Source organism: Danio rerio, chromosome 18 (assembly GCF_049306965.1).
Source record: "Danio rerio strain Tuebingen ecotype United States chromosome 18, GRCz12tu, whole genome shotgun sequence".
Taxonomy (NCBI): domain Eukaryota; kingdom Metazoa; phylum Chordata; class Actinopteri; order Cypriniformes; family Danionidae; genus Danio; species Danio rerio.
In genome coordinates, this window is record NC_133193.1 from 385,001 (window position 1) to 399,284 (window position 14,284).

Here is a 14,284-nt window from a genome sequence, read left to right on the forward strand (position 1 = left end):
TATTGTTTAAATAAATATAAAAAACACTACCTTCTTCACCTCAGGGGGCTTTGGGTGATTTCGGCTCATTCTGTAGTTGGTCTTCTAGCTTTAACCTTGCACATGAGCAGATTTGTTGCATCACTACTGAAGAATTACGTTTTTCTGCTTACAATTGTTTGTAATGTAAATAATAAATGCTCCATGACATGCTCGGTGTACACGTTCTTAAAGGAAATTGGAGATTTAATGCATGTTACGCCCAAAAACACACTCGTAACTCATAAGGACAATAATTTTTGACCATGTGTCAGATATATGTGTGTTTTTACTGTCTTTAAAATAGCAAAAGTGTATTTGGAGACGCACTAAATGTACCTGTCCTGTGCACTTTAGAGCATGTGCTTACAAATTTGTAATAATAAAATGAAATACAGAGAGTAGCGGGTTGTGGCTGCATCACCACCTCAGGTGAGCATTACTGCCTAATAATGCAACAGCCCGTCATCCATAATTCCTTGCAATAAGCTTTTTCTTGCACTTTGCACTTTTGTGGCCTCAGATGACGCGTTATTAAAGATTTATGCTTGTATTTCTTGTTTCCAGCAAGGTCAGAATCTTTTTCCTGCACCGCTGCCCAAAACCACTCCACCGCCACCGCCGGCCAAGCAAAAGAGTGTGGCAGAGCTGGAGGCTGAGAAACGCGCTGTAATCTCCCCGTTCAGACGCACCATGACCTCCGCAGGCGTCTACACCGCAGGTCAGACAGCAGACGAATGATCAACTTGATAAAGTAATCAATGAACATGTGGAAAAATACCAAATGAGCAGGTCCAAACAAAGTCTGCGGACAATAACTGCTGTTTCTGTGCTGAATTTGGTGAAAGACCTCCAGATTTATGCTAAATGGCGTTTAGACACTAGACTCTGTGTGGCACAGATTCAGTGTGTGTCTGCAGATGACTGAAATAGTGTTTAAAAGACACTCTCTGTCTGCCTGTCTGTCTGTCTGTGGGTGTGTTTGTGAAGGTCTCTCCACCGTTCTGGGTTTGGGTATTGCCTCTCCCAATGCCGCCTTCACTCAGATGGTGACGACCTTTGGCCTTGCTGGAATTGTGGGATATCACACGGTGTGGGGGGTGACTCCGGCCCTGCACTCGCCACTCATGTCTGTGACCAACGCCATCTCAGGTGAGGCGCATGCGAAGGAGTGTGATCCTGTGTGTGCACTTATATGTGTGTATGTGTGTGTGTGTGCGCGCAGGTCTGACAGCAGTGGGTGGGCTGGTGCTGATGGGTGGAGGATTGACGCCCTCGTCTCTTCCCGAATCTCTGGCTCTGCTGGCTGCGTTTGTGTCCTCCATCAACATCGCAGGTCAGAACCCCATCAACACAACACATTCAACAAACCACACCTCTGATGCGACTCTCCTAATAAAAGCCACATGTACAACACCACAAACCACACTCCCACTCATCAAGCCACACCTTCAGCTAAATAAACCACACCCCCAACACAAGCCACACTTCCACACCAACAAAACCACACCCTCTACAATGCAAACCACACCTACATAGCAAACCACACTTAAACTCTGTAAGCAACACCTCTAACATAAGCCACACCCCCAAAGCAATAAAACCACACCTTCTACACAACAAACCACACTTTTATATGACACTCCCAACAGAAGCCACACCTTCAGTACAGCAAAGCAAAATTCTTACCCAATAAACTACACCTTCAACCTCAAAGGCCACACCTCCAACTTAATAAACCACACCTCAACACAAGCCACACCTCCATAGCCACAAAACTACATCTTCTATACAGCAAACCATTCTTTTTAAACCCCATCCAAAGACAATACACAGCCCCAACATTACAAAGCACACCTCTAATCCAACAAGCTACACCTCCTTTACAGCAAACAACACATACACTCTGTAAACCACACCTCCAACCCAAGCCACACCTCCAAAAAAACTAAATTACACCTCCTATACAGCAAACAATTTTTTCAACTCAGTAAATCCCATCCAAAGACAATCCACACTCCCAACAATACAAAACCACACCTCCAAACTAACAAGCTACACCTCCTTCACAGTAAACCACACCTAAACTCTGTAAACCACACCTCCAACCCAAGCCACACCTCCAAAAAAAATAAACCACACTTTTAATCCAACAAGCCACACCTCCTTCAAAGCAAACCATAATTAAACTTGGTAAACCACACCTCCAAAAAACAAAACCACACCTCTAATCCAACAAGCCACACCTCCATCACTACAAACCACGCCTCTAATACAACAATCCCCACCTCCAACACAACAAAGCACACGTTTCACTCGCCTTACACTGGACTACACTAGTAATCTGACATCTGTAATGTGTTTTACAGTCTGATCTGCTGTGTCTGCAGGTGGTTTTCTGATCACTCAGAAGATGCTGGACATGTTCAAGAGGCCCACGGACCCTCCAGAGCACAACTACCTGTACACACTGCCAGGACTGGCCTTTGTGGGCGGTTACGGGGCGTCTGTTGCTGGCGGATACAGCATTGAGCAGGTCACATGACTCTGTGTGTGTGTGTTTGTCAGTATATATGTAGAGATACCTGGACTCTGGTCTAATGTGTGTGTGTGTGTGTGCAGATGATGTACCTGGGCTCTGGTATGTGTTGTGTTGGAGCTCTGGCCGGTCTCTCCGCTCAGGGAACCAGTCGTTTAGGGAACGCCCTGGGAATGATCGGAGTCGCCGGAGGAATCGCAGCCACACTCGGCGCTCTCAAACCCTCACCTGAGCTCCTGTCGCAGATGTCCATTGCCATGGCAAGCGGAGGAACTCTGGGTAATAAACGCTGTGAATAAATTCAGTGCCGGATGTTATTAAATGATTGAAATTCAATAAAATTAAATGCGCATCACATTTTTGAGTAAAATAACGTAAGCGGCACACATTAGCGGCAATTGGATTTGTAATTTGATGCAAAGATAATATAAAGATAATGACAAAATGGCGAATGTAGTGCGTCCAAATTCCATTCATACTGCTCACATTCATACTGTATAGAGCGCACTTTTCTAGGGGACGAGTAGTGCGTTTAAATTCAAATGCAGTACCTACTGAGTAGTAGGCAGTTTCGGACGCAGCCCAATAGACCATATAAGCCGAGGTCGCCCCTCATTTGTATGTAATTTAGCCAACCCGGGCTCATTGTGGAAACGCAGTCCCACGGACGTTTCTGGAGACCGCGGAATACGTCCCGGTGGGTACGTATGGCTGCAGTTTTTATTTTTGCGAAATTCGCGAGTTGTTTTTGAGAAATTTCGCGCCCGCGATGTTCTCGCGTGAACCCACCAGAGGCCGCTGTCCGACTGACCGGATGATTGACTGCGCGACCGGCCAATCGGCCGACCCGCCCTCCTCCTTCCCTGAACCCAACCAATTTTACTGGTTGACCCGCCCGCCCGTTCACTTCCCTAAACCCGAGCAACAGTTTACAAAAGCCGTCCAAATAAAGAAAAGCCCTGATTTTTTTTTGTTCTACCGTGTTTTCGGATTTCACTGCGTTCTCACCCTGTTACGAAACTCGTTCACTTAATTTTTGGGATTCTGTTTTTGTCTTACCTGATTGCTGGAACCGCTTTTCCCCGGACTCGAAACCGATCGCCGTGGTCGACTCCTCTCTGCATCTCAAGCTTGTCGACGTACACGCTGAGCTGAGTGGACAAACGGGTTGCAGCGGCGAAGCCCTCCACAAGGAGGTAAGCGCGAAAGGGAACGGCGTCACACCGCCCCGCAGCGTTCGCTTGAAAAAAATAAATGCAGCCGTACGTACCTCCCTGGACGTATTCCGCTGTCTCCAGAAACGTCCGCGGGACTACGTTTTCAGAATGAGCTTGGGTTGAATTTAGCTGTTGATATGCGAGCGCATCGATCGCTCACATCCCCTCTCATCATTTACCTGCTCATGTGTTGTGGCTGCTTGTAAACTCATGAACAAACACCTGCGATCGGGTCATGAGATTGGCGAGTACTGATCCAGTCATGAAATGTGACTATTGGCCAATACTGATCTCCGGAGCTTCCCTAGTGTATATATCTGTGTGTGTTTCTGTGTTTGTATGTGTTTGTATGTGTCCATGTGGTTGTATACTTGTGTGTATGTATGTGTATATGTCTATGTGTGTGTGTGTGTGTTTATTTGTTCATATGTATGTGTATGTGTGTGTGTGTGTGTGTGTGTTGTCAGGTCTGACCATCGCCAAGCGCATCGAGATCTCAGATCTCCCTCAGCTGGTGGCTGCGTTCCACAGTCTGGTGGGTCTGGCTGCGGTGCTCACCTGTGTGGCCGAGTACATGATCGAGTATCCACACCTGGATGTTCATCCGGCGGCCGGCGTGCTGAAGATCGTGGCTTATCTGGGCACCTACATCGGCGGAGTGACCTTCAGCGGCTCTCTGGTGGCGTACGGAAAGCTACAAGGTGCATTTACTCACTTTAACAGGAACCTATTATGCAGAAATGACCTTTATATGTGGTATAAACCCAGTAGTGTGTGTGTGTGTGTCTGCGGTCTGTAGCTCCGCCCTTTTCTGAAAAGAGCACTTCTCATTTGCATTTAAAGCTACAGTCACCAAAATGCCAAAATTAGGATCAAAGCCTGAAAGGGTCAGTTTCAGAGAGCTGGAGTACATTATCTGTCTATGTGCAGGTCTGCTGGATTCGGCTCCTCTGCTGCTGCCCGGGCGGCACATGCTGAATGCGGGTCTGATGTTGGCATCAGTGGGCGGGATGGTGCCCTTCATGCTGAGCGACTCCTTCCATACCGGCATGGGCTGCTTACTGGGCGTCTCTGGACTCTCCACTGTCATGGTGACAACAACACCATTAAACACACACACACACACACACACACACACACACACACACACACACACACACACACACACACACACACACACACACACACACATACACACACACACACACATACAGAAACACACAAACAGAAACTAATATATTCATTTATGTGTGTGTGTATTATCTGTGTGTGTGTGTGTGTGTGTGTGTGTGTGTGTATTATGTGTTTATGTGTGTGTATTGTATGTGTGTATATTGTGTGGATTATGTGTGTGTATTACTTGAGTGTATTATGTGTTTGTGTGTATATTGTGTGTGTCTGTGTGTTATGTCTGTGTGTGTGTTTATGTGTGTGTGTGTTATGTGTGTATTATGTGTTTATGTGTGTATATTGTGTGTGTGTGTGTGTCTGTGTGTTATGTCTGTGTGTGCTTATGTGTGTGTGTGTTATGTGTGTATTGTGTGTGTGTTATGTCTGTGTGTTATGTCTGTGTGTGTTTATGTGTGTGTGTGTGTGTTATGTGTGTATTATGTGTTTATGTGTGTATATTGTGTGTGTGTGTGTGTGTGTGTATTATGTGATTATGTGTGTGTATTGTATGTGTGTATATTGTGTGGATTTTGTGTGTGTATTATTTGAGTGTATTATGTGTTTATGTGTGTATATTGTGTGTGTGTGTTTATTTGTGTGTGTGTGTGAGTGTGTGTGTGTGTGTGTTATGTGTGTATTATGTGTTATGTGTGTATATTGTGTGTGTGTGTATGTGTGTTATGTGTGTGTGTTGTGTGTGTGTCTGTGTGTTATGTGTTTGTATCATCTGTGTGTGTGTGTGTGTGTGTATTATGTGTGTGTGTTTGTGTATTATCTGTTTGTGTATTTTGTGTTTATTTGTATATATTGTTTGTGTGTATATCATGTATGTGTGTGTGTGTGTTTTATGTGCGTGTGTGTGTTGTTTATTATGTGTATATTGTGTATTATATGTGTGTGTGCATTATCTGTGTGTGTGTATTATGTGTGTGTGTGTGTATTATGTTTGTGTATTTACATTGTGTGTATATGGGTGTATTATCTGTTTGTGTGTGTAATGTATGTGTGTATTTTATGTGTGTGTGTGTATTGTTTATTATGTGTATATTGTGTATTATATGTGTGTGTGTATTATCTGTGTGTGTGTATTATGTGTTTATGTGTGTGTATTGTATGTGTGTATATAATGTGTGTGTGTGTATTGTTTATTATATATATATATGTGTGTATATTGTGTATTATATGTGTGTGCGTATTATCTCTGTGTGTGTGTGTGTGTGTGTATTATGTGTGTATGTGTGTGTATTGTATGTGTGTATATTATGTGTGTGTGTGTATTGTTTATTATATGTATATGTGTGTATATTGTGTATTATATGTGTGTGTGTATTATCTGTGTGTGTGTGTGTGTGTGTGTGTGTGTGTGTGTGTGTTTGTGTGTGTATGTGTGTGTGTATTATGTGCATGTGTGTGTATTATGTTTGTGTATTTACATTGTGTGTATATGGGTGTATTATCTGTTTGTGTGTGTAATGTATGTGTGTATTTTATGTGTGTGTGTGTATTGTTTATTATGTGTATATTGTGTATTATATGTGTGTGTGTATTATCTGTGTGTGTGTATTATGTGTTTATGTGTGTGTATTGTATGTGTATATAATGTGTGTGTGTGTGTATTGTTTATTATATATATATATGTGTGTATGTTGTGTATTATATGTGTGTGCGTATTATCTGTGTGTGTGTGTGTGTGTGTGTGTATTATGTGTTTATGTGTGTGTATTGTATGTGTGTATGTGTGTGTGTGTATTGTTTATTATATGTATATGTGTGTATATTGTGTATTATATGTGTGTGTGTGTGTGTGTGTAGGGTGTGACGCTGACCTCCGCTATCGGTGGAGCAGATATGCCGGTGGTGATCACGGTGTTGAACAGTTACTCCGGCTGGGCTCTGTGTGCTGAGGGGTTCCTGCTGGAAAACAACCTGATGACCATCGTCGGCGCTCTGATTGGCTCGTCAGGCGCCATCCTGTCCTACATCATGTGTGTGGTGAGTGAACGCCGGTGGGGGTGGAGCTGAAGGGTGTGTCTTAATCTGCACCCTTGTTCGCAAGTCAGTGCACAGATCGGGGAGTCAGTCAGTCACTGAATCCTTCCACTGCACTTAACGTTCATGTGCTTAAAAATGTCCCACAATGCACTGTGAAAGTCAGGGCGCATCGATACACACTACTACATCCCCCCTTAACAGTGCACATCACTGACTAAAGAACGAGATAGGGAGCTGACTGAGATGCAGCAAGAGAGTCAGGGTCTGCTGACCTGTGTGTGTGTGTGTGTGTGTGTGTGTGTATATGTATGTGTGTTTGTGTATATGTGTATATATATGTGTGTGTGTGTGTGTGTGTGTGTGTGTGTGTGTGTGTGTGTCCTGCAGGCCATGAACCGTTCGCTGCCGAATGTGATTCTGGGTGGATATGGCACCTCGTCCACCGCCGGCGGGAAACCCATGGAGATCGTGGGAACACACACCGAGGTCAACGTGGAGCAGTCCATCGAGATGATCAAAGAGGCCAGCAGCATCATCATAACACCTGGTGGGTCACACACACACACACACACACACACACACACACACACACACACACACACACACATGCAGAAACATGCTCATTTAAACAAACACACAGACACTAACACATGCAGACATATGCACACACACACATTTAAACACACATTCATTCACATACACTCACACACACATACACATGCACAAACACACGCAGATGCACACACACAAACAAACACATACACAAGTGCACAGTCATACACACACACATATACTTTCTCTCTCTCTCAGTAACACACACACACACACACACACAGATACACAAACAAACAAAGGTGTGTGTGTTTGCTGATCACATTAATGTTCAGTGTGAGGGTTTGTCAAAGCTGAGGGATGGAGAAACAAACTCTGATGCTGAATTATTACTGACACTAGAGGGCAGTGTTTGACAGAGCATGATGGGATAGCAGCGCGCACTGAGACACAAACTTCAGCACACACACACACACACATACACAGAAACCCCCACGCACACACACAAAAAACACATGCAAAAGTACAATTCCACAGAACCACACACACACGAACAGAAACACACACATACACAAGGACACACGCTCATGCAAACGCACAATCAAACAAACTTATACCACACACACACTCACACACCTGTTTCTCCCGCTGTCTTCCAGGCACTCATTAATCTCCACACACACCATCAGCTGCAAATGAGTCCATTTATTTCTAAAGCTCTTTTATTACACACACACACACACACACACATACTCAAAATAGACACACATACACATTCTCAACACACATACACACTCACTGGTCACTTTATTAGGTACACCTGTCCAGCTGTTGGTTAACAGGCTTCTCTAATCAGCCAATCACAGGGCAGCAGCTCACTGCATTTCAGCATGTAGACATGATCAAGAGGATCTGCTGCAGGTCAGAGCGAGCATCAGAATGGGGAAGAAAGGGGATTTAAGAGACTTTGAACGTGGCATGGTTGTTGCTGCCAGACGGGCTGCTCTGAGTATTTCAGAAACTGCTGATCTACTGGGATTTTCACGCACAACCATCTCTAGGCTTTACAGAGAATGCTCCGACAAAGAGAAAATATCCAGTGAGCGGCAGTTCTGTGGGCGCAAATGCCTTGTTGATGAGGCCAGAGGAGAATGGCCAGACTGGTTCCAGCTGATAGAAAGGCAACAGTAACTCAAATAAGCACTCGTTACAACCGAGCTCTGCAGAAGAGCATCTCTGAACACACAACACGTCCAACCTTGAGGCGGATGGGCTACAGCAGCAGGATAACGCAGCATGTCATAAAGCTCAATCATCTCAGACTGGTTTCTTGAACATGACGATGAGTTCACTGTACTCAAATGGCCTCCACAGTCACCAGAGCTCAATCCAATAGAGCAGCTTTGGGATGTGGTGGAACGGGAGATTGGCATCATGGATGTGCAGCCGACAAATCTGCAGCAACTGTGTGATGCTATCATGACAATATGGAGCAAAACCTCTGAGGAATATCTCCAGCAGCTTGATGAATCTCTGACACCAAGGATTAAGACAGTTCTGAAGGCAAAAGGGGTCCTAACCCTAACCCGACCCGGTACTAGTGAGGTGTACCTAATAAAGTGGCCGGTTAATATGGTAGCGTGTCAGAGTTTGAATCTGCTGAAGATGCTTTAGATCTGATATAAACATCACCTGATGAGATTCACTCCAGTTTCTGTGACTGAAGGAAACGCTGGACACACATGCAGGGAAACAGCAGAAGTTAATATAGATTATTCTGCTATAAAGTTTTACTTACAGCTTCTAACATGTCAGTGTCGTGACAAACCTCGTAACTGTTAGCTGATTATAATCATAATTATGCATCAAGTCATATCATATTATTCTTTTTGTAGTCTTATTGACCCTCATATTTTAAATAATTCTATGGAATTTAGGCGAAACTGTGGCTTATAGCAAGAACGTCGCTGGTTTGAGTCCCGGCAGTTTCTGTGTGGAGTTTGCATGTTCTCCCCGTGTTGGTGTGGGTTTCCTCCGGGTGCTCCGGTTTCCCCCACAGTCCAAACACATGCGCTATAGGGGAACTGATCTGTTTCCCAGTACTGGATTTCAACTGGAAGGGCATCCACTGTGTAAAACAAATGTTGGAATAGTTGGCGGTTCATTCCGCTGTGGTGAATTTTATTTCATTTTTATTCTTTTATTTATTTTATTTTCGGCTTAGCCCCTTTAATAATCAGGGGTCACCACAGCGGAATGAACCGCCAACTATTCAAGCAGCGGATGCCCTTCCAGCTGCAACCCAGTACTGGGAAACATTCACACTCATACTGTACAGCCAGTGTAGTTGATCAGTTCTCCTATAGCGCATGTGTTTGGACTGTGGGGGAAACCGGAGCACCCGGAGGAAACCCACACCAACACGGGGAGAACATGCAAACTCCACACAGAAACACCAACTGACCCAGCCGAGACTCGAACCAGCGACCTTCTTGCTGTGAGGCAATTGTGCTACCCACTGCGCCACCATGCAGCTTTTTTATTTTATTTTACATCAATGTTCAAAAAGTATGCTGACACACACACACACACACACACACATAATGCATGTTCTCCTTGTGTTGTGTGACCCCGGGCACGGGCTGCATATGTGCGTGTCTGGTCTCCACACGCGATGCTCCGACACACACACATCTGGCGGTCAGGAAACTCTGCCGTCTGCAGCCAATCATGCGGATTCCCTGAACGTCTGATGACACAATTCTCCACACGCCGCTGCGCTTATTACTGCAAACCTGAAGCAAATGTGCAGGTCCAGCTTCAGCCCGGGGTTCGGGGATTCCTCAGGCGCACTCCAGAGAGAGAGAGTGTGTGTGTGTGTGTGTGTGTGTGTGTGGGAGAGAGAGAATGTGTGAGAAAGTGTGTAAGAGTATGTATATGTGTGTGAGTGCGTGTGTGTATCAGAGTGCCTGTGTGTGTGTATGAGTGAGTGTGTGTGTGTCTGTGAGTGAGAGTGTGTGAGTGTGAGAGGGTGCACAACAAAATCATGCTCAAAACAAATATAAATATTTTTACTTAAACAACCTCTGTGTGTGTGTGTGTGTGTGTGTGTGTGTGTGTGTGTGTGTGTGTGTGTGTGTGTGTGTTTCTTCATGACAGGCTGGGGTCTGTGCGCGGCGAAGGCTCAGTATCCCATCGCTGATATGGTGAAGATGCTCCGTGAGCAGGGAAAGTCTGTGAGGTCAGTCCAGCACCTCTGAAACCAGAGAAAGAGCAAAACAAGCTCCAGAAATAATCACACACTCCGTTCTCACACTCCTCATCCAGTGTTTTTAGCGTCTGTCTCCAGCGCTTGGCAGGTCAGCGGCGTAACTCTGTTAGAAACACGACTCAAACACATCTGCGTCTGATAAAAGCTGAGGCCATTCTGTAAATAAAGCAGGAGAGCGGAGCCGCAGATGTTCAATAACTCAATAAATGGGGATAATGAACATGCACAATATTGATATCAGGGCCAGTGACCAATACAGGGAAGAGTCAGTGTTATTATCTCAACTCTGAATGTGTCGAAAGAAAAACAATGAAGCTGTCCTGCTGTAATCGGCCAACAGTTTAGGGGACTTTAAAGATATCAATAGGGACTTCTGAGTTTCTAGGCACATAAAGAAAGTTTTTTAAGGGTAAAACTCTATTGAAAGTATTTATTTATGAAGTAATCATTTAGGAAGTGTTGAATCTGTTATGTGATTAAGTTATGCCTATGCTGTATATACTGTGCATGTGGAGAGCATCGACAGCGCTTCACTTTCTCCACATGTGTTTATGTACAGCCTTATTCCAAAATGGATTAAACTGATTGATTTCCTCAACATTCTACACACAATCCCCCATAATGACCATGTGGAGTTTTAGAAATTGTTGCACATTTATTACAAATAAAACAGCAGATAAATCAGGTGTACATCAGTATTCACAGGCTTTGCTCAATACTCTGTTGATGCCCCTTTGGCAGTGATTACAGCTTCAAGTCTTTCTGAATATGATGCACAAGCTCTGCACACCTGTCTTCTGGAATTTTGGCCCGTTCCTCTTTGCAGGACCTCTTAAGCTCTATCAGGTTGGATGGGAAGCGACAGTGTACAGCCATTTTCAGATCTCTCCAGAGATGTTCAATAGGATTTAGGTCTGGGCTCTGGCTGGGCCACTCACTGAGTTGTTGTTGTGCCGCTGCATTGATATGTTGGCGGTGTGCTTTGGGTCATTGTCCTGCTGGAAGATGAAGCATCGCCCCAGTCTGAGGTGGAGAGCACTCTTGTGCAGGTCTTCATTCAGGATGTCTCTGTACATCGCTGCATTCATCTTTCCCTCTATCCTGACTAGTCTTCCAGTTCCTGCTGCTGAAACACATCCCCACAGCATGATGCCAACACCACCATGCTTCACTGTAGGGATGCTGTTAGCCTGCTGATGAGCGCCGCCTGCTGTTCTCCACACGTATCGCCTGGCGTTCACTCCAAACAGTTCAGTTTGAGTCTCATCAGAGCAGAGAGTTTAGTTTCTGATGCTCTGAGAGTCCTTCAGATGGTGAACTCCAGGCGGGGAGTGTCTTCCGTCTGGCCGCTCTACCATACAGATGCCTGATTGGTGGATTGCTGCACAGATGGTTGTCCTTCTGTAAGGTTCTCCTCTCTCCACAGAAGAACGCTGGAGCTCAGACAGAGTGACCATCGGGTTATTGATCACCTCCCTGACTGAGGCCCTTCTCCCTGATCACTCAGCTTAGATGGCCGGCCAGCTCTAGGAAGAGTCCTGCTGGTTAAACATCTTCCACTTACGGATGATGGAGGCCGCTGTGCTCAATGGAGCTTTCAGAGCAGCAGAAATGTTTCTTTAACCTTCCCCAGCCTTGGAGGTCTACAGAGATTCCTTTGTCTTCATGCTTGGTTTGTGCTTTGTCATGCACTGTCAACCCTGGGCCCTTATATAGACAGCTGTAGCCTTTTCAGATCATGTCCATCAGCTGAATTGAGCACAGGTGAACTAAAGTGAACCCGGAGGAAACCCACGCCAACACGGGGAGAACATGCAAACTCCACACAGAAACACCAACTGACCCAGCCGGGACTCAAACTAGCGACCTTCTTGTTGTGAGGCGACCGTGTCAGGAATATGTTTAGAATCTGTATTATATTTGGGAAAATAATAAATAAATAAAAAATTTAAGAGGAAAAATCAAGAGAAATAAAAAATATTTAGTTTACATTTTGCAGTTTGTCATTTGTTTTTGCAATATTTTTAATGTGTATTATTTTTCTATTATTTTATTTTATTATAGCATTATTTTAACAAATATACCTGTTTAATGAATCTGTTTAGTTCAAAGGCACTAAAATATATCATCTATATTTACTGAAAAATGGATAAAAATAATAATTTTAAAAGGGGGCGAGCGCTGCTGTAAATCTTTTTTTTTTCTATTGATATTTCTTTCCTGTATCTAAGGTTTTCCTATTTTCTGTTTTATTTTATCTGTTATTTTATTCCATATATTTTTTTGAGTTTTTGCCTGGTTTCTAAATACAATAATAAAAATATTGCCTTGTTTTCAGAGTTTCTCCTTAAAACAACCAAAATAATGTTATTTCAGTCAGAAAACAATGATTATTTTGCTCTTTTTTACTTTTATTTTGACTCATTATTTATGAAAATAAAATTAATTTTTGCTTTTCTAAACAAAAAGTTTTTTGATTAAAGAGTTATTTGGACTCAAAACAAGACAAAAACTGTAAGAAAGAGAAGCATGTTTGCAGTCTATTGTGCTTGGAGTTCTTTTAATCCGTCCCTGACTGAGATGTAGATTTTCTGCTGTGTTTTCTGGGGCAGGTTTGGGATCCACCCAGTGGCGGGCCGGATGCCCGGGCAGCTGAATGTGCTGCTGGCGGAGGCCGGAGTGCCGTATGATGTGGTTCTGGAGATGGACGAAATCAATGATGATTTCCCAGGTCAGCTTGATTTGTGCTGCTCATTAAACTGATTATATTAGACACACACAACTGCTTATGCTTGCTTGATTTAGCCCATCAGCACTAATCAGATGCGGCCATCAATTACATCTGTGTTTAAATAACTGATAAATAACTCGTTATATTCATTAATCAGCATTATTCTGCTCATGCGCATTAGAGTGTGCGCCTTTCATGTGAGCACAAAATAACACATATCATCAATCTCACTGCTGATTTGTGTGGAGACTGCCTGGAAATGTTGTAGAGTATGAAAAATAGTTCTGTGAAAACTCTTTGAAATGTTTGATGACGTATTAAAAGATTATAAGGAGCACAGTTTGGCCAAAATACTCAGTAATTGTCATTTGAAGCCTTTACATTTTGCCACTGTTCTTTAAACCACTGGATTTTACACATTTGATGACAATATTTTGTTCATAGTTTTCAAACAGATTCAAATTCAGTATGATCACTGCTTTTAATATATATTTATTTAATGTATTTTATGATTAATGTTGACAGTTTTGGATAATCTTTTTTTTTAAATCATATTGTAGAAATTCAATTAAAATGAAATGAATCACATAAAATAAAGTAAATCATATTAAAGAAGCAAGTGGTGCAGTGGGTAGTGCTGTCGCCCCACAGCAAGAAGGTCGCTGGTTCCCTTGGCTGGGTCAGTTCGCATTTCTGTGTGGAGTTTGCATGTTCTCCCCGTGTTGGTGTTTTCCTCCACAGTCCAAACACATGCGCTATAGGTCAGTTAAATAAGCTAAACTGGCCGTAGTGTA

The 14,284-nt window shown here is 43.7% G+C and overlaps 1 protein-coding gene across 22 annotated transcripts in view; it reads left to right on the plus strand.

Moving 5' to 3' along the window:
* The window catches only part of nnt2 (nicotinamide nucleotide transhydrogenase 2), a 42,070-nt gene that overhangs the window by 23,510 nt on the left and 4,276 nt on the right, over positions 1 to 14,284 (plus strand). For all 22 annotated transcript variants that reach the window (XM_073930090.1, XM_073930077.1, XM_073930091.1 and 19 more), the window contains 11 exons: positions 586 to 739; positions 1,009 to 1,170; positions 1,244 to 1,354; positions 2,409 to 2,554; positions 2,641 to 2,836; positions 4,242 to 4,475; positions 4,705 to 4,865; positions 6,757 to 6,936; positions 7,324 to 7,483; positions 10,648 to 10,729; positions 13,372 to 13,490. In XM_073930090.1, the coding sequence (XP_073786191.1) occupies positions 586 to 739; positions 1,009 to 1,170; positions 1,244 to 1,354; positions 2,409 to 2,554; positions 2,641 to 2,836; positions 4,242 to 4,475; positions 4,705 to 4,865; positions 6,757 to 6,936; positions 7,324 to 7,483; positions 10,648 to 10,729; positions 13,372 to 13,490 (1,705 nt within the window). The remainder of the gene's footprint in view (positions 1 to 585; positions 740 to 1,008; positions 1,171 to 1,243; positions 1,355 to 2,408; positions 2,555 to 2,640; positions 2,837 to 4,241; positions 4,476 to 4,704; positions 4,866 to 6,756; positions 6,937 to 7,323; positions 7,484 to 10,647; positions 10,730 to 13,371; positions 13,491 to 14,284) is intronic.